The following is a 20,210-nucleotide window of genomic DNA, read 5'->3' on the forward strand; positions in this document are numbered from 1 at the left end:
GTTGACAAAACTAGAATTACCACAAGCCATGGCTTTAGATAGCAGCCAGAGTACGTGCATGGTACTTTAAAATGAATGCTCTTGTCAACACAAAATTGTAATAGGCGACACAGGATAAAATATTTGCGTAAGTTGTGTGTACATCCTGCCAGAGACTAAGTTCCTGGCATGATGTACATGTAACTTATCCAAATAAGTCTCTGGCATGATGTACACATAACTTATGCAAATATTTTATCCTATGATGCCTATTACAATTTTATGTTGACAAGAGCCTCTACCTGTGGGCATTTACTAGTGAGCATTCATTCTGCGGTACGATATGTGTAATCTGGCTGCTATCTAAAGCCATTGCTTGTGATAATTCTTGTTTTGTCAATTTTGTATATGACAAGAACTGCTCAGCTTCATCAATCTAATGTACCATCATGTGATATAACAAGGCCCACTATTTCTCAAGAAGAAATTTTTACAAATATCGAAACCCAGATCAAGGAGGAACAAAACTTTATTTCCAACTGGTTGGCTGGTTTCTCAACCTCCTCAGTTAGAGATATATATGAGACTGATTTTGTACAAAATTCTTCACGAAATTATGTTTAACACTTTAGATCTATTAGCTCTATGATTCAATTAATATACAGCCCATATCAACAGAAAAGGAGACTGACAACAGATTAAATGTTTCCTCTAATTCCCAGAGGTCTTTGAGATGTGTGTCAAGTGTGTGGATAATAACTTTACTATATTTAGGTACCTTTCAAAAAATTTTGCTCTACTTGAAGTGTACTACAAAAACGTAGTACAGCTAACAATTTCCATCTCTCTTATAAGAGTGCCCAGCAACCAACGTTCTAATCAATTAAAAAAACAGTATTTTACGCCATACATAAAAGCAAGTCTTTAATTACAAACTCAACACAATATCAACACAAATATAAGAATACTTAGCTTTTTGTTTGCTCTTCACTTGAATACATACAGTAATTTTTTGTGGGTCGATAAAACTTAAAATTTCCTTTAGTAGGATTTCGTATTTCTCATCTCCACAACAATGCAAGTTAGTTTCTTGTTGGTTGGTATCCTTGATATCACAACAATCGGTTTACTTTCAGAGGAAGTGTTTGTTAATATCAGTCAGCTGTTATTTATCTTGTAAACTTGCAGTGAGTTAGTGCAGTTCCCTACTGTTCACATCCAGACTTAGAAATGACTAAAACAATACGTGACTCGTCTTTAGAAAGAGTTCTGAATGAAATTTTAGATGAAGATTCTGACTCGGGGAGTGAAAGTGAATATGAGGATGGTGTTATGGAATACGATTCAGATCAGGAAAGTGATGTGGATTTTAGAGAAGATGAAGATAGCGCAGCTTCAGGCAGTGACCATCAGGATGTTATTGTGGCCAAGTATGGAAGAAGGCATGTAACCACACAGCCTAGAATTCCTCGGAGGTCTGTTGCTAATACGAGGTGCATTCAAGTTCTAAGGCCTCCGATTTTTTTTCTAATTAACCACTCACCTGAAATCGATGAAACTGGCGTTACTTCTCGACGTAATCGCCCTGCAGACGTACACATTTTTCACAAAGCTGACACCATGATTCCATGGCAGCGGCGAAGGCTTCTTTAAGAGTCTGTTTTGACCACTGGAAAATCGCTGAGGCAATAGCAGCACGGCTGGTGAATGTGCGCCCACGGAGAGTGTCTTTCATTGTTGGAAAAAGCCAAAAGTCACTAGGAGCCAGGTCAGGTGAGTAGGGAGCATGAGGAATCACTTCAAAGTTGTTATCACGAAGAAACAGTTGCGTAACATTAGCTCGATGTGCGGGTGCATTGTCTTGGTGAAACAGCACACGCGCAGCCCTTCCCGGACGTTTTTGTTGCAGTGCAGGAAGGAATTTGTTCTTCAATACATTTTCGTAGGATGCACCTGTTACCGTAGTGCCCTTTGGAACGCAATGGGTAAGGATTACGCCCTCACTGTCCCAGAACATGGACACCATCATTTTTTCAGCACTGGCGGTTATCCGAAATTTTTTTGGTGGCGGTGAATCTGTATGCTTCCATTGAGCTGACTGGCGCTTTGTTTCTGGATTGGAAAAATGGCATCCACGTCTCATCCACTGTCACAAGTGACAAAAAGAAAGTCCCATTCATGCTGTCGTTGCGCGTCAACATTGCTTGGCAACATGCCACACGGGCAGCCATGTGGTAGTCCACCTGGATGACACTTTTCGCATTTTCAGGTCGTCATGCAGGATTGTGTGCACAGAACCCACAGAAATGCCAACTCTGGAGGCGATCTGTTCAACAGTCATTCGGCGATCCCCCAAAACATTTCTCTCCACTTTCTCGATCATGTTGTCAGACCGGCTTGTGCGAGCCCAAGGTTGTTTCGGTTTGTTGTCACACGATGTTCTGCCTTCATTAAGCTGTCGCAGCCACGAACGCACTTTCAACACATCCATAACTCCATCACCACATGTCTCCTTCAACTGTCAATGAATTTCAATTGGTTTCACACCATGCAAATTCAGAAAACGAATGATTACACGCTGTTCAAGTAAGGAAAATGTTTCCATTTTAAGTATTTAAAACAGTTCTCATTCTCGCCGCTGGCAGTAAAATTCCATCTGCCGTACGGTGCTGCCATCTCTGGGACGTATTGACAATGAATGCGGCCTCATTTTAAAACAATGTGCATGTTTCTATCTCTTTCCGGCCTGGAGAAAAAAAATCGGAGGCCTTAGAACTTGAATGCACCTCGTATAGTAAGAGAGCCGGCAGGAGTAACTCCAGCTGGTGTTTGCCATTCACCTGGAGAAGCCTTGTAGTTACTTCTTACGCCTGACATCATGGATGTTATAGTAAAACATTCAAATGAAGAGGCAGTTAGGCGAAATGTTACTTTGACTAATGAGAAAGAATTGTATGCCTTTATAGGAATCCTGATACTTATGGGGGCAAATAAGGACAATTCTGTCAGGGTACACGATCTTTGGTCAGACCTAATGGGTCGGCCAGTTTACAAGGGTATTATAGGAAGAGAATGTTTTAAGGAACTTATTGCAATTATAAGGTTTGATGATAAAAGTACCCGCTAACTAAGAAGGGAAGCAGACAAGTTCACAGCAATCTGTGATGTTTTCAACAAAGTGAATGATAGGTTTCCACTACTGTATAAACCAGGGGTCCACCTCACCACTGATGAGATGCTTGGCTTGTTTAGAGAGCGCTGCCCCTTCAAAGTATTTATGAAGGATAAACAGGGCAAGTATGGCATCCTTATACGCATGATGTCCAAAGCAGTTGACAGATACCTCTTGAATACGGAACCCTATGCAGGTAATGTTCAGAATTAGTCGAAAGAAGAACGGGGTTCAGCAGCTGTCGTCAAACGTCTGGTAGCACCTGTGAAAAATACTGGTCGAAATATTACTACAGACTGATACTACACATCGGTGGATTTGGCGGAAGGGTTATACCAAGAATATAAAGTTACTACAGTAGGAACTCTCCAGTCAAACAGGAAGCATATTCCAGACATAATGAAGAACACATCAAATCGAGAGCTATATTCATCAATGTTCTTGTTCACAGACCCATCAACAGGTAGGCCTCCAGTAACTTTGGTGTCCTACATAGCAAAAACAAAACCAAATAAAAACTTACTGATGCTGTCAACAATGCACCAAGGTAAAGGCGCTGTTGGAGGAGAGAAGAATAAAACTGAGATAAATGCATATTATAATTCCACTAAAGGTGGAATTGATACCATTGATCAAATGGCGCGTATGTACACCTGCAAGAGGGGAACAAAGAGATGGCCTCTATCTGTATTTTACTCTCTCATCGACATTTGTGCTATCAGTGCAACCACCATATTCCTCCAGCAACATCCAAGATGGAATGAAAAGAAACACAACAAATGGAAACTTTATCTTCTGCAAGCTGGGATGGAACTAGTGAAATTGCTGGTAGAAGAAAGAAGTGCCAATGCAAGAGGGTTATCGAAGCAAATTGTTCAATCAATGGAGACTATTCTACAAAAGAAAATCAAAGAAGTGAAAACAGAAGCATGTCAGCCTCCTGCGGGGAAAGGTTGGTGCCATATTTGTATAAGAAAAGCTAAAACAAAGAAGCAGAAGTACAACAATCTAAGTAAACCAAAGCAGTATTGTGGACAGTGTCCTAAACATGCATGTAACATACATTCAGAAAAAACTGTGAAGTGTGTCTCTTGCCTTGAAGTTGAGGATTCAGAGTAGTCTAATGTATATGAACACATCTGTATTTTGTATTGTAATATGTCAATTTTTTATTCACCCAATCCAATATTTGTAACAAACCGATGCCTTAGTTAAAATACATAAACCACTTTCAAAGTTGTAATTTTTCGTCAGTAAACTTATTTAATACCTGTGGGCTTGTCGAACACCCCCTCTCCCCCCCTTAGGCATCCAAGTTAGGAAAAAGGGCTTGGGCGTCCTAGGGTTAAAGCCTGTGCAATAAAAATGATTTGCTGTGCTACTTTTATGAACATTTCATAAATATTACACTGTGCGATAAATGGAAGAGACCAATTGTTAAAAGTTCTTCACTTTCTCAAGACATATCCATTTACCTGCATATAATGAACTTGTTTTTACATCATCTCCTTCTCTGGAAGAATGTCGTGTTGACCAAATTGATAATAAGATGTTAACTAGTTGATAACGGACATCCTGTGCATTTCAAAATCATTTACTTGCCAGACCAGTATTCAGGCGTATAGCCCGTCATCAGTGGCATATAATCCATTATGCACATCTGCATCAAACAACACGTCATGTAGAAATCTCTCTGTCTGTTAGAATGCTGTGGATCTCTGTGATACATGGATCATCATTTGTACATGCTAAAACTATGAAACATGATGCACACATACACAGCATACACTATTTATCACAATATACCACGAAGATAAGTTGAATACTGGTGGTGGAGGCATGTTTATAGCTGGAGGGGGAAAAAAAGGATAATGTCTAGTGAGATTAGTACAGATACTGAATGTGAAATAATTTGGATGAAGACAAGTTTTAGAGATGAATCGAACATGGTCATCAGATGCTTTTATAGACCCCTTGCCTCAGCATCAGTAGTAGCGGAACACTTGAGGAGAAACTTTGAGAATATTTCGTGTCAATTCCTTGGTTATGTTACAGTTTTAGGTGGAGATTTTAACTTGCCAGATAGCAGGCACAAAGAATCATGTGAACTTGTTCTATGTGCTTTACCTAAAAATTACCTTGAGCAGTTAATAAGAGAACTGACTCTTGAATATAACATTAGATCTGCTAGTCACAAAAGACACAAACTTTTCGACTCAGTGTAGAACAGGGAGTGATAATGCAGTTATGGTGAACCGTTATTCTTGTTATGGGTTGATTTCAAGTGCTCAATATATTGTGAGATGCCTTGTCTTTATTCGTTTCCTGTAACAACAGTTACCTTCTTTTCCTAATTTCCCAGTCACTGTCTTGTTTTCTCTTAATGTTGTGGTCCTGCTACGCAGTGCCGCGTATTTGACTGGTGACTTCTTTTCTAAATGCAGAGGGAGAGTGCTATAAGAGAGCTTCTGCATTTAAACAACTCACAACAAAATCACAAAAAACTGTTTCCATAGTTCTTCTATATTCAAAACTCAAAGTTTTTATTTCTTCTCCATGAATTTTAATACCTACTCCGAATTTTTCTTTTGTTTCCTTTACTGCTTGCTCAATATACAGATTGAATAACATCGGGGAGAGGCTAAAACCCTGTCTCACTCCCTTCCCAACCACTGCTTCCCTTTCATGCCCCTCGACTCTTACAACTGCCATCTGGTTTCTGTACAAATTGTAAATAGCCTTTCGCTCCCTGTATTTTACCCCTGCCACCTTCAGAATTTGAAATAGAGTATTCCAGTTAACATTGTCAAAAGCTTTCTCTAAGTCTACAAATGCTAGAAACGTAGGTTTGCCTTTTCTTAATCTTTCTTCCAAGATAAGTCGTAAGGTTAGTATTACCTCACGTGTTCCAACATTTCTACGGAATCCAAACTGATCTTCCCCGAGGTCCGCTTCTACCAGTTTTTCCATTCGTCTGTAAAGAATTCGCGTTAGTATTTTGCAGTTGTGACTTATTAAACTGATAGTTCGGTAATTTTCACATCTGTCAACACCTGCTTTCTTTGGGATTGGAATTATTATATTCTTCTTGAAGTCTGAGGGTGGGAGACAGGCAGGCACAGTATTTCTTGATTTCCAAAAAGCATTTGACACAGTACCACATCTACACTGATCGTCAAAAGTTTGATCATATGGGGTATCAAGTGAAATTTGTGACTGGATTGAGGACTTTTTGGTACGGAGAACACAGCATGTTATCTTGGTTGGGGAATTGTCGTCGTCAGATGTAGAAGTAACTTTGGGTGTGCCTCAGGAAGTGTGTCAAGACCCTTGCTGTTCATGTTGTATATTAATGACCTTACAGACAATATTAGTACTAACCTCAGACTTTTTGCAGATGATGCAGTATGTTGTATCTAAATGACCCTGCAGATAATATTAATAGTACCCTCAGACGTTCTGCATTTCTGCAGTTATCTATAATGAAGAACTGTGTAAGAAACTGAGTAAATATTTAGTCAGATCTTGTTAAGATTTCAAAGTGGTAAAAATAGGCAACTTGCTTTAAATGTTCAGAAATGTAAAGCTGTGCACTTAACAAAATGAAAAAATACATAGTATCCTGTGACTATAATATCAATAAGTCACATTTGGAATTGGCCAAGTGTTACAAATATCTGGATACAACACTTTGTGGGGATACGAAATGGAATGTGCCTCTGTGATCATAAGTTCAATTCTGGATAAAGCAGGTGGCAGACTTCAATTTATTGGTAGAAAACTGGGAAGTGCAATCAGTCTAAAAAGGAGACTGTTTACAAATCACCTGTACGACCCATTCTAGAATATTTCTCAAGCGTGTCAAACCCATACCAAACAGGAATAACATGGGATATCGAACATACACATATAAGGACATCATGAATAGTCACAGGTTTGTTTAACCCGGGGAATAGTTTTGCACAGATGCTGAAGAAACTGAACTGGCAGAGTCTTGAAGATAGATGTAAACTATCATGAGAAAGTTTAATACCAAATTTTCAAGAATTGGCTTTAAATGTTGACTCTATGAATATACTACAATCCCTTGCGTATCGCTCTCACAGAGACTGTGAGGATAAGATTAGAATAGTTACAGCACACACAGAGGCATTCATTCAATCAATCATTCTTCTTGTTCACCAAAAGTGAATGGAATGTGCCCTCTGCCATGTAGTTCAGAGTGGTTTGCAGGGGGTAGATGTAGATGATTATTGGAAAAAAGCACAGGCCATTCCCATTTGCGAGAAGCAATGCTGAACAGACAAGCAAAACTATAGGCTTATATCTCTGACATTGGTCAGTTTTGGAACACGTTTTATGCTCGCATTTTATGACATTCCTGGAGGCTGAAAAACTCCTCTGTAGGACTCAAGATGGGTTCCGAAAATAATGGACATGTGAAGTCCAGAAAGCAGTAAATGCTCGGCACCCAGGTAGATACAATGTTCCTTTACTTCAGGAAGCCATTTGATACAGTTACAAACTGCTGCCTAATGAATAAAATGCGAGTGTACATAGCAACAGACCAACTGTGTGAATGGACTGAAGAGTTTCTTGCAAAGAGAACACAACATTTCATCCTGAATGGAGAGAAGTCCTCAGAAGTAAAAGTAACTTCAGAAGTGCCTCAGTCAGGTTTACAGGAACGTTACTTTTGACAATATATATAAATGAGGTTTGCCGATGACATTGTAATTCTGTCAGAGACAGCAAAGGACTTGGAAGAGCAGCTGAACGGAATGGACAGTGTCTTGAAAGGAGGGTAGAAGATGAACATCAACAAAAGCACAACGAGGATAATGGAATGTAGTCAAATTAAATCAGGTGATGCTGAGGGAATTAGATTAGGAAATGAGACACTTACAAGTAGTAAAGGAGTTTTGCTATTTGGGGAGCAAAATAACTGATGATGGTCAAAGTAGACAGGATATAAAATGTAGACTGGCAATGGCAAGGAAAGTGTTTCTGAAGAAGAGAAATTTGTTAACATTGAGTATAGATTTAAGTGTCAGCAAGTCGTTTCTGAACGTATTTGTATGGAGTGTAGCCATGTATGGAAGTGAAACATGGACGATAAATAGTTCGGACAAGAAGAGAATAGAAGCTTTCGAAATGTGGTGCTACAGAAGAATGCTGAAGATTAGATGGGTAGATCACGTAACTAATGAGGAGGTATTGAATAGAATTGGGGAGAAGAGAAGTTTGTGGCACAACTTGACTAGAAGAAGGGATCATTTGGTAGGACATGTTCTGAGGCATCAAGGGATCACCTATTTGGTACTGGAGGGCAGCGTGGAGAGTAAAAATCGTAGAGGGAGACCAAGAGATGAATACGCTAAGCAGATTCAGAAAGATGTAGGCTGCAGTAGGTACTGGGAGAAGATGAAGCTTGCACAGGATAGAGTAGTATGGAGAGCTGTATCAAACCAGTCTCAGGACTGTAGACAACAACAACATATAAATGATCCAGTAAATAACTTTGGGAGTTCCATGAGGCGTTTTGCGGATGATGATGATGATATATACGGAGGAGTTGCAATGCTAGGAAACTGTAGCGAAATGCAGGAAGACCTGCAGAGGATTGACACTTGGTTCAAGGAATGGCAAAAGACTCTCAATGTAAATGAATGTAATGTACTGCAAATAAATAGGGAGACCATTTATTACATGATTACACAGTTGCAGAACAATCACAGTAAGCAGTTACTCCCATAAAATATCTAAGAGTATGTGTACAGAGAGATCCGGTGTGGAACGACCACACAAAATTAATCAAGAGTAAGGCAGATGCCAGACAGATTCACTGGAATAATCCTCACGAAATGTAGTCCATCAATAAAGGAAGTAGCACACATAATGCTCATTCAACCAATACTTGAATACTGCTCGTCAGTACTGCTTGTGTCTGTGTATGTGCGGATGGATATGTGTGTGAGTGTATACCTGTCCCTTTTTCCCCCTAAGGTAAGTCTATCCGCTCCCAGGATTGGAATGATTCCTTACCCTCTCCCTTAAAACCCACATCCTTTCGTCTTTCCCTCTCCTTCCCTCTTTCCAGATGAAGCAACCATGGGTTGCGAAAACTTGAAATTTGTGTGTGTGTTTGTTTGTTTTTTTATTGTGTCTATCTACCAGCACTTTCTCATTTGGTAAGTCACAGCATCTTTGTTTTTTAAATATAAATTTAAATTTTTTTCATAGTCTTAAATCTTCGAAAGTTCTTCAGCAATTGCTTTGAAATTTTGGCATAATGCTGCACACGAATATGTATGTGTTTTTATATACATAATTTTTGTATGTATAGTATATAAATAAATATGTAATATGCAGGATGGTCAGAAGCAGCTTGAAAAGCTTGCAAGATTGCTGCAGGTAAGTTGTTCTGATAAATAATTGTTAAGAAAAAAATTCGATAAATTATGCTATTTCCAAGTTAATTTACATGAAGTTAGCCAATCAGGCCATTGAGCAAGAAAATTCACACAGGCTGCCAGATACAATTGGTATCATTGTTCTCATAGCGTAGATGATAGCACATGAGACTGCTCAGCCATTGTTTTGAGTTCTATCCTTACTACCATTCCACGTCCATTTTTTGTATTGCTCTCTCATTCAGTTTTATGAAACCAATTGGGGGACATGTTTGGTAACAACGTCCCTAGTGGGTCGCTTGACTCTGCACATGCAAAGGTCTGATTCATTAACTTCAATGCTTACTAACTCTGAAGCGGCACAACATACTGAAATTTTTCCTTAACCATTATTTCTCAGCAGGACCTATCCTGTAACAACCTTAAAAGTTTTTCAGACTGTTTCTGACCACTATGTATAAAGGGGAAATGTTGTTACCAAAAATCTCTAAAAGTTCTTGATCAATTTCTACATCTAAATATAGATATGCATGGATACTCTGCAAATCACACTTAAGTGCCTGGCAGTGCGTTCATCACACCACCTTCACAATAACACTCTATTATTCCACTCTCAAACAGCATACGAAAAAAAGACTCCTATTTCTATCCGTGCGAGCTCTGGTTTTCCTTATTTCATTGTGATGATCATTTTTCCTTATGAAGATTGGGGTCAACAAAATATTTGAAAGCTTCTTTGTCTCTATGTAACTACTGTAGCCAACATCCATTCTGTTGTCAGATCTTGGTCTCCCTCTCTAATTTTTACCACCTTCATAAAAGTCATGATCAAGCCTAAACTAAAATTTTAGTGCTTAAATAGTGTTACTAATTTCGTGAGAAGATCCCGCCGCAATGAGAAACACCTTTGTTTAATTATGTCCACCCGAAATACTGTATCATGTCCATGACACACTCTCCCCTATTTCTCAACAATACAAAATATCCTGCTCTGCTTTGAACTTGCTCAATGTACTAAATCCTATCTGATAAGAATCCCACACTGCACAGCAGTACTCCAAAACAGGATGAACAATCGGAGTGTAGGCAGTCCCTCTAATAGATCTGTTGCATCTTCTAGGTGTTTCCATTATTTAGGGTCAATTGCCAATTTTCGCACCATACAGATATCTTATCTACATCCATTTGCAATTTGTTTTGATCTTCTCATGACTTTCCTAGATGATAAATGACAGCATCGTCTGCAAGCAACCTAAGATTGCTGCTCAGATTATCTCCTAAATCATTTATACAGATAACAAACAGCAGAGGGCCTTGGGGAATGCCAGAAATCACTTCTGTTTTACTCGATTACTTTCTGTCTGTTACTACAAACTATGACAGCAAATCACAAATCCAGTAGCATAACTGTGATGATACTTCCATAATCACGCAACATGATTACAAGCTGCTTGTGAGGTACAGCATCAAAAGCCTTCTGGAGATCTAGAAATGTGGAATCAATTTGAAATCCCTTGCCAATTGCACTCAACAATTCGCATGAGTAAACAGCTAGTTATGTTTCATAAGAACAAAGTTTTCTAAATCTGTGTTGACTGTGTGTCAATAGACAATTCTCTTCGAGGTAATTCATAATGTTCAAACACAATACGTGTTAAAAAATCTTGCTCCATGTTGACATTAATAATATAGGCCCGTAATTTAGTGGATTACTCCTGTTGCCTTTATTTAATATTGGTGTGACCTGTGCAACTGTTAAGTCTTTGAGTACAGATCTTTTATCGAGTGAGCGATTGTATTTAATTGTTAAGTATGGAGCTACTGCATTAACGTACTCTGAAAGGAACCTAATTGGTATACAGTTTGGCTGTAAGACTTGCTTTTATTAAGTGATTTAAGTTGCTTCACTACTCTGGGCATATCTACTCACATTGTCAGCATTCGAATTCTGGAATATCTACTTGATCTTCATCAGTGAAAGAATTTCAGAAGGCTGTGATTAGTAACCTGTTTCAGCAGCAATGTAACTGATATTATCTCCATTCCTATCACGCAGAGAAGGCACTGATTATGTCTTGCTGCTAGCATATTTTATACATATTACCAGAATCTCTTTGGCGTTTCTGCCAGGTTTTGAGAAAGTTTTGTCGTGGAAACTATTACAAGTATCTCACATTTAAGTCTGCAATAAATTTCGAGCTTCTGTAAAAGATAGTCAGTCTTGGGGATTTTGCATTAATTTAAATTTGGCATGTTTTTTCATTGTTTTTGCAGCACTGTTCTGCATATCAAGGGGGATCAGCTACATTTTTCGTCAATTTATAAGGTATAAAGCTCTGAATAGTTATAAATACTATTTCTTTGAATTCAGGCCACATTAGGTCTACACTTACATTGTTAATCTGGAAGGAATGGAGATTGTCTCTCAGGAAGGTATCAAGCAAATTTTTATCTGCTTTTTTGAACATGTATATTTTTCTTTTATTTTTGAAGGATTTGGAGTTACGGTAATCAGTCTCGCAATAACAGCCGTGTGTTCACTAATCCCTGTTCCATTTCCTTGCTTGTTATTAGTTCAGGATTATGCTGAGAGATCCAGTGTGAGTTCACAACCATTTACTATTTAATTGGGCTCATGAACTAACTGCTCGAAATAATTTTCAGAGAATGCATTTAGGCACTTCTAACAGCAACAAATACACCACCACCAACTGTTTTTAGCCTATCCTTTCTGAACACCATTAGGTCCTTTGCTAAAATTTCTAGTGAACTTATCTCCAGCTTTTGCCAGCTTTCAGTGCCTATAACGATTTGAGAATCAGTTCTTTCTATTAGCACTTGGAGCTTTGGTACTTTCCCAACACAGCTATGGAAATTTATAACTGTTATACTGGTGATTCCTTGATCTAAGTTCTTCCTGTGTTGGCCTGCACCCTTTCAGACTGGAGTCCTTTTTGTGTTTCCCGAGACCCTCTAACCTAAAAATCTGCCCATGTCCATGCCACACAGCCCCTGCTACCCACGTAGCCACCTCCTGCGTATAATGAACTACTGACCTATTTAGCAAAATCCAAAAATCCACCACCCTATGACGTAAGCTGAGGAATCTACAGACTATATGGTTGTAGAGCCGTCTCAGCCACTGATTCATAACATCCACTCGGTTCTGTACCACAGGTCCGCAATTGGTTCTGTCAACTATGCTGAAAATAGTGAGTCCTGCTTTCGTCTTGCAAGCAAGATTGGCAGCCTTTACCACTTCTGATAACCACTAGAAACCAGAGAGATTCTCTTCTGATACAAAGTGACACAAGTCACTGGGCCACCTGCAATTCCTGAATTATCAATGTTAGCTGATGACACCAGCATCCACATCATGCTCCCAAACTCAATGGTGCCCACAGAGAGATGTGGTACAGTGGTTATAATATTGCACTTACATTTATTCATTATGGGGTTCAAATTCCGACTACGTTTTCATGAATTAGATTTTGCATAGTGTCTGTAAATATATTAAGACAAGTGCTAGAATACTTCCTTTGAAAAACTCCCTTTTCTTGTTTATTTCAAGACTGAGCATCACTAATTACTGTGTCATCAATGAGATACTAAACTGTGATCTTCCTCATCCTTAAACTGTAACAAATGACCACAGATAACAATGTTTGCTGTAAATTGTCAACTGGTGTTTAAAATAATCGCATTCAGTATGTACACTTCTGGACATACCATGGTATTATGTTTCTATGGAGAAGATACAATGGAACCTCACTTAACGAGCACCTCCCATAACATGCAATTCACATAATGAGCAAAACAAATTGTAAAGAAAGTCTTGCTTAACGAGCAATGTTTCACATAATGAGTAATGACGATTTAGTGTGACATCACCAGCTGTTCGCATGTGGCAGGGGAAACATTCAACAATATGAACACCTTCCATTGTCGGCAGTGGCATATGAACAATGTCTTTAGTATGTACTGCAGTCTGGGTTTAGCATTCTTTCACTGCCCTCTTAGTGCAGCTTGGGATCAAACTTTTTCTAAACTTGTTTTCACACATTGTTTTTTGTGGGCAAATTTTAATGGCCTTCGTAGAAATGTCACTGAAGATAAAGCCGCTGGACGATGACCAAAAGAGAAAGAAAGTAACCTTAGAAATGAAACGTAAAATCACTGAAAAACACAAAAGTAGTGTAAGCATTGTTGATTTATCAGACACATACAATTGGTCTACATCAACTATTTGCACTATCTTCAAGAAAAAGGACAAGTTTCAGGAGATAGATACTTCAAAGGGAGGGACAGAGTATCTAAACAACAGTTTCGTATTTTGGACAATGTTGAAATGTTGCTCCTTATATGGATAAATGAAAATCAATTCCAAGGAGGAGGAGGAGGAGGAGATTAGTGTTTAACGTCCATTCGACAACAAGGTCATTGGAGACGGAGCACAAGCTCGCATTAGCTTTGGCCGGAGTGTGTTGCTGAATGTGACTCTGAGGCACTTGAGTCAGTACCTGTGAAGGCTATAGTCAACAAGATTGTGTCTTTGGCCAAGAGTATGGCACTACAAGTGAATAACAATGATATTGATGAGCTCGTGAAAGACCACAGCCCAAGAAATGACAACCTAAGAGCTTATTGAGTTGCAACGTATTTCACAGCAGGAAGTTGTGAGAGTTCTTCAGAAGAAGAAGAGGAGGAGGAGGAGGAGGAGGAGGGCATAACAGCAAAGCAGCAATCTTCGGTGTAATACGAGAAATGCTGAAAGCATGGAAATTGGTTGCATCATACACTGAAAATCATCATCCCAATAAAGCAGTGGTTATGTGCGCTGCAAAATTATTTGATGATAATGCTGCATCGCATTTTCGGCAAGGGTTGAAGCGTCTGCAGAAACAAATGACTACAGATAGCTTTTTAGTAAAAAAGAATTAGTTATATATCATGAATAATAAAGTACATAACATTGCATGTAAAGTTTTCTTTGAATAAATGGCATGAAAAAGATAAAATGCATTTTACATTAATTTATATGGAATAAATTGTTTCGTTTAACGAGTGTTTCGCACTAAGAGTAAGATTCCGGAACGAAATATGCTTACTATGCGTTGTACTGACATCTGTAAAACCAATACTGAGCTTCTCAAGATGACAAATTCATTTGTCAAAGCATAATAAAATCTATTTGCAACTGATGACCGACTTTTATCCTGAAAAAATAATACTACAGTTACTGATAATTACAGGTATGGCTAAAATTGTATCTTCCTTTGCATTATGAAAAAGTAACACTATTTAAACACTAAAATTTTAGTTTAGGCTTGATCATGACTTTTATGAAGGTGGTAAAAATTGGAGAGGGAGACCAAGATCTGACAACAGAATGAAGGTTCAAATGGATGTAGGCTACAGTAGTTACATAGAGACAAAGAAGCTTTCAAAGTTACAATACAAGACGAAAACTGTGTGTACAACAAAACATACACTCAAAAACTTACCTTTTCCACAGATAATTGATCCACGACTATGTCGCTGTCGAAGACTTCTGTCCAGAAGTTGTTGTGTGCGTCCTGGTGCAGCACCAGCCATCATTCGTGCTGTCGCTTCATACAGGAAAACTCGTGCCAATGCAGACTAAAAGAAATCATACCATAAAACAATGCAATATTCACTGTGAAATATGTTAACAACACACCAACTCAAGTAATACAAAATACATAGTAATTTGTGCTTGGTCTAACGATAAATGAAGATAAAACCAAATACATGGCCTGTGGAAAAGCATATCAGCCCAACATGCCATCAATTTTCAGTGTGAATGGACACACATTTGAAAGAGTTGATAGCTTCAAGCATCTTGGTTCCACAGTCACTTGCTTTAATGACACCTCAACTGAAATTAAGATTAGACTGATATCAGCAAATAAGGTATATTTCTCCTTGAGTAATTTATTCCAGTCAAGACTCCTCAGCCGCCCAACAAAATTCACTATTTATAAAACACTTGTTGGACCAGCTCTCACTTATGCTTCGGAAATGTGGCCCTTGATGGAAACCGATGCAAGGCTGCTCGACGGATTTGAGAGGCAAGTTTTGAGGAGAATAATTGGCCCTGTGCATATGAGAGAACAATGGAGGAAAAGGTACAACGCAGAATTTTACACTATACACACTGATGCTCCTGTAACAAAAATCATACGATCAGGAAGGATAAGAAGGGCAGGTCATGTGGCAAGAATGGAGGAGTCTGAGGTGATAAAGAATATTCTCTTTGGTAATCCAGGGGGACAAAGAGGCCAAGGTTGACCTCGAGTAAGATGGATGGATGGAGTGGAAGAAGACCTACGGAAGCTTGGATGCAGAAACTGGAGGAGGGTAGCACGTGACCGTGATGGATGGCGGAAACTCATTGGGAAGGCCAAGGTTCATCCTGGGCTGTAGCGCCACAGAAGAAGTAATTTGTGCTTGTGAAACAATTTAAATACCTTTAATTAGTTGCAAACTTGATGTCATCCCAAATGTACATTTTAATAGGCACATGGAATACACATCACAACTGCATTTTCTCACAACATATAATGTGACAAAACATGCCTTAAATATCGTACCTACTGAGAACTAGCAACTCCTGTTACTTGCAGTCTTTAGTACAAAACTGATTCACACAAATCTGAATAAAAAAATCATCAAAGGCCGTGATACACCTTGCTGTGAACCTTTGTGAGTCAACATTTCCTTTTCAAATCAATTTCTCACACTCTATTCCTATCTGAATAATAATATCAGAAAATGCCAAACATAAATTATTCAAACAAAGTCTGTAACTAGACACTACAAACAATGGGAGAACAGGAGCATTTCTGCAGTGACAAGCGTTTTGAAACTTCCGTTTTCTCCACTACCATATACCTATTACCAAACACTGTTTGCTTTATCAAGTTTCATCCTAAATTGACATTTTTAAGGCTACAGGGATACTGCAAAAGCACTGGTAGTTTATACGGTATATACATTAGTAGCCAGACTAACTGATAGGCCGTATAAGCTAATGATGGTGTAAAATGTGTGTATAGTTGTCATGCTCTGCTGGCTACTTCTGAATAACTTTATGTATGTGTATTGGGAGGGAAACAGCTATTTTGGGGAAAAAAAAGTGCCAGCCCTGTACCATTCAGCTTTTGTTTTTATCTAATACTTCAAACAAAGAATTTACGTAACTTTACCCATACAACTATCACCTGTCTGCATATTGACAGTTATTAAAGTTATGCAAAATTTATATTGCTGAGTCAAAATAGGCAAACAAATTGTAGAAAGAGTTGCTAATGAGGTTTTCTTCTACTTTGCTTTTGAGTATTTGGGAATTTCAATTCCCTGCCAGATGGCTACTGTCACCATGTTATAGACTTTAGCATCAGAATATAAAACTCTATTATAAACCCTACAGAGGACTGCATAGTGTATATAAATTAGTACTGCAGTTGTGAATTGAACAGTTTGTACTAAATTCATTCTTGTTGTTAACCACAAATGCTATTATGGGGGATAAGTATTGGCACATAACAAAAGACTCAATTGGTCCCAGAAGAGGCTTCAGCAAGATGTTCTGTTATCAACTTCACACAACATGCTTATAGCATGCTTCTGCAAAATAAGACACTTTTTTCACCTCAGCTGTATTGCTCTAGTTAGATTATACCACATGATGGTATGTAAAGCTTACTAACAATCCTGGCTGCAGGTCAGCACAATGACAAGACCGTTCTGTGAGCAAAGCAAGAAGACCTGTGCTTTTTGGTGAAACTGACCCGAGTTTCTTTTCCCTCTGGATGCCCAGAACTTCACACAGTGCCTCTCCTGTGTATGCCCACTGATCTCTACTTAAGTCACTTTGATTTGTTTGGAATTACAGAATGTTAAGTTTTCACAAGCTAATATATCAACAAAATTACTTAATTTTCGAAAACCTAATGTAGTTGTGTAGATAAAAAACCCATTCTCCAAGTGGTGGCAGGAAAACACATGTAGAAAGGTATGCAAGTTTTTGGAGCCAGTGGCTCCTCCTCATGGCAGAAGAGTTGAAGGGTAAGAAAGATGGGCGAAGGAACAGGGCTGGTGAGATGCAGTTCAGAAAATTCACCCACAACCCCAGATCAGCGGAGACGTACCAGACAGATTGAGAAGGAAAGACCCATCATTGGGAACTGCATCAAGCTAGGTTTGAAAATTTGAGGGCTTAAGAGTGGATGAAAGGGTAATATGGAAGACAGACATTACTGCTACAGCATCATGCACGAGTTAATAAGAGCAAAAAGTTAAGTGGATTGTATGTGATAGAGACTGGAGGGGGACGGCGAAAAATAGACAGGTCAGAAAATGAAAAATGTAGAAAATTAAAATGGAGTGAAGAAAAGAAAAGTTACAGTGAAGAAATTATGGCCATGTGGGTGGCAAGAACCAAGGGCATGTTGTAGCACCAGTCCCCAACTGCGGAGTTCTGAGAAATTGGTGTCTGGGGGAAGAATGCAGATTGCATGTGATGTGGAACAGGCACCAAGGCCACGACTGTCGTGTGGTAGTGCATCCTCTGCAACAGGATACTGGGTATTGCCAGTATACACCCTAAACACATTCATCCGAACTGATAAATTGGTGATAATCATGTCGATGTAAAAGGCTGAACAGTGTCAGGATGTATACATGGACAAGGGAAAAAAAAATCCTGGGTTTTTCCCGGTTGAAAATACACTTTTTCCGTGTCAAGTGACAGTATACTTTTTCTCGGCACTGTAAAACGTATAAATCCTTTGAACATTTATGGTTTTATACACCGACTTAGAATTTCCCGGCACTTTAGAAAACGAAACTCAGGAGGGGGGCGGGGAGACATGTTTTGGAAAGATCTCTGATGTGCAGCAACATGTACGCTGCATATATTCGAGTTACGAAGGTATAAATTCAAATTCCACCAAACACCGCATGTTACTTTCCGAAGCATAGAAATCGAGATTGCGATGCACTTTTCTAAGCCAGTCATAGCTCGTATCAAGTGATCTTGCCAGCTGATGACAGCATATAGGACACGTGATGTAGTCAGCCAATAGCAAGATCACTCTTTAAGTAGTGCAAACACACAAATAAGAAAAGTTAATGGTTTAAATTAATATACACAGTGTTGCTACAAGAAAAAAAAGCTTTCACATATAACATTGGTCTCTAAGATTAATAAGCTGCAAGAGAAGCTACGCTTCCACATATAATGTTGATCTATTTGTGCTTGTTACACTTTAAGATACTTCACACATATGTGCCAGTAAAATTGTTAATAACGACGTAAATTTCTGATCTTTTGGGCTCGAAATTCGTCCAGATGGTTGTCCTCAAAGAGGTGATCTTTAAATGAGAGTAAAACGCTCTGTGATTTAAGAAATTCATTGTACATTCTCGCACATAATTCATCTTGGATAAAAGGAAATTTACTTTGAAAGTAACGCTTTTCAAACCACCATTTGCAATATTTTCCTGTGACCTGTTAGAAATTGGTTCATTTCAGCAGTTGCCAGAGAGTGCCAGATAACAGGCGTCACTGCACTTGCGCAGCTACGATGACACAGGAAGCCCACTAGTTAACATTGGGAAATTAAACACTTAGTTTCAAATAAATAGACTGCCTCAGTGCAAAAGGTTAATAAAAGCCAAATCTCTTTAGCAAACCGACAAAAATAACTTCATTGTTCTGCGAGGTGATTAATGCTTGACTGTCAGAAAGGTGGAAATAAAACCTGAAACTAGTAACATATTTTAGCCTTCCATGACTATGTGAACTTATTTTAATTAATTTGACATCTCCCGGCCACAGAAATCCATTTTGTTTTTATTTAATGCGAGAGCAATAAATGAAAATCACTAAATGTTAACACAGGTCACGTGGAGACTAACCACCTCTCCACTACACCTCAGACTACTCTGTGGATCAGTCCCGGATCTCCAATTTTTCCAAACCAGGGCAATATTAGATAGTGGCGCCCAGCCACACATCTGTAGCCAAAAGCGGGAGAAGGTACTACTCATACACGACTCAACTGCGTATGCACAAGAGCCCGCCCGCAACTGCTCAAACGAATCTAATGTAAACAGCTGTCACGTCACGCTCATGGGAGGCAATTTGTTGTTAGGAAGCACTGCATAGTCTTCCTAAAGCATTTGACACACTTTGCTGTTGGCAGACGCTTGTATGAGCACTTTGTTTTGTTGCTGTATATGGTGTATTTCCTTTGCAACTTAAGTTTTATTTTCGTTTTTTTTTTTTTTTTTTTTTTTCTTTCGTTCATGTTTTGTTGCTGCATTATTATTCTGCAGAAGCAGGATACAGTTATATACTTTGTTAGAGTATTGGTTCTTACCAGTCAAAATCACAAAAATTTAACTGATAACTAAAACAATGAAAAATTCCCAGAATTCTAAAAAATTCCTGAGTTTTTCCAGGATCTCCCAGGTCGTATACACCCTGAGTGTTTACGCAACAACTGGTATATGACATGTAGTTTCAACTTTTCCAAACTCTACCCCTTTTCCTAAACCTAACCAATCCTTTTTCTTCACCAGTCTTCCTTCCCCTCCAACTCTTCTGCCAGGAGCAG

The 20,210-nt window shown here is 38.8% G+C and overlaps 1 protein-coding gene across 1 annotated transcript in view; it reads right to left on the reverse strand.

The window, feature by feature from the left end:
- The window catches only part of LOC126094514 (sterol regulatory element-binding protein 1), an 85,127-nt gene that overhangs the window by 5,437 nt on the left and 59,480 nt on the right, over positions 1 to 20,210 (reverse strand). Inside the window, exon 14 of the mRNA XM_049908925.1 lies at positions 15,069 to 15,204. Within this exon, the coding sequence (XP_049764882.1) occupies positions 15,069 to 15,204 (136 nt within the window). The remainder of the gene's footprint in view (positions 1 to 15,068; positions 15,205 to 20,210) is intronic.

This window comes from Schistocerca cancellata, chromosome 8 (genome assembly GCF_023864275.1).
Source record: "Schistocerca cancellata isolate TAMUIC-IGC-003103 chromosome 8, iqSchCanc2.1, whole genome shotgun sequence".
In the NCBI taxonomy this organism is placed as follows: Eukaryota; Metazoa; Arthropoda; class Insecta; order Orthoptera; family Acrididae; genus Schistocerca; species Schistocerca cancellata.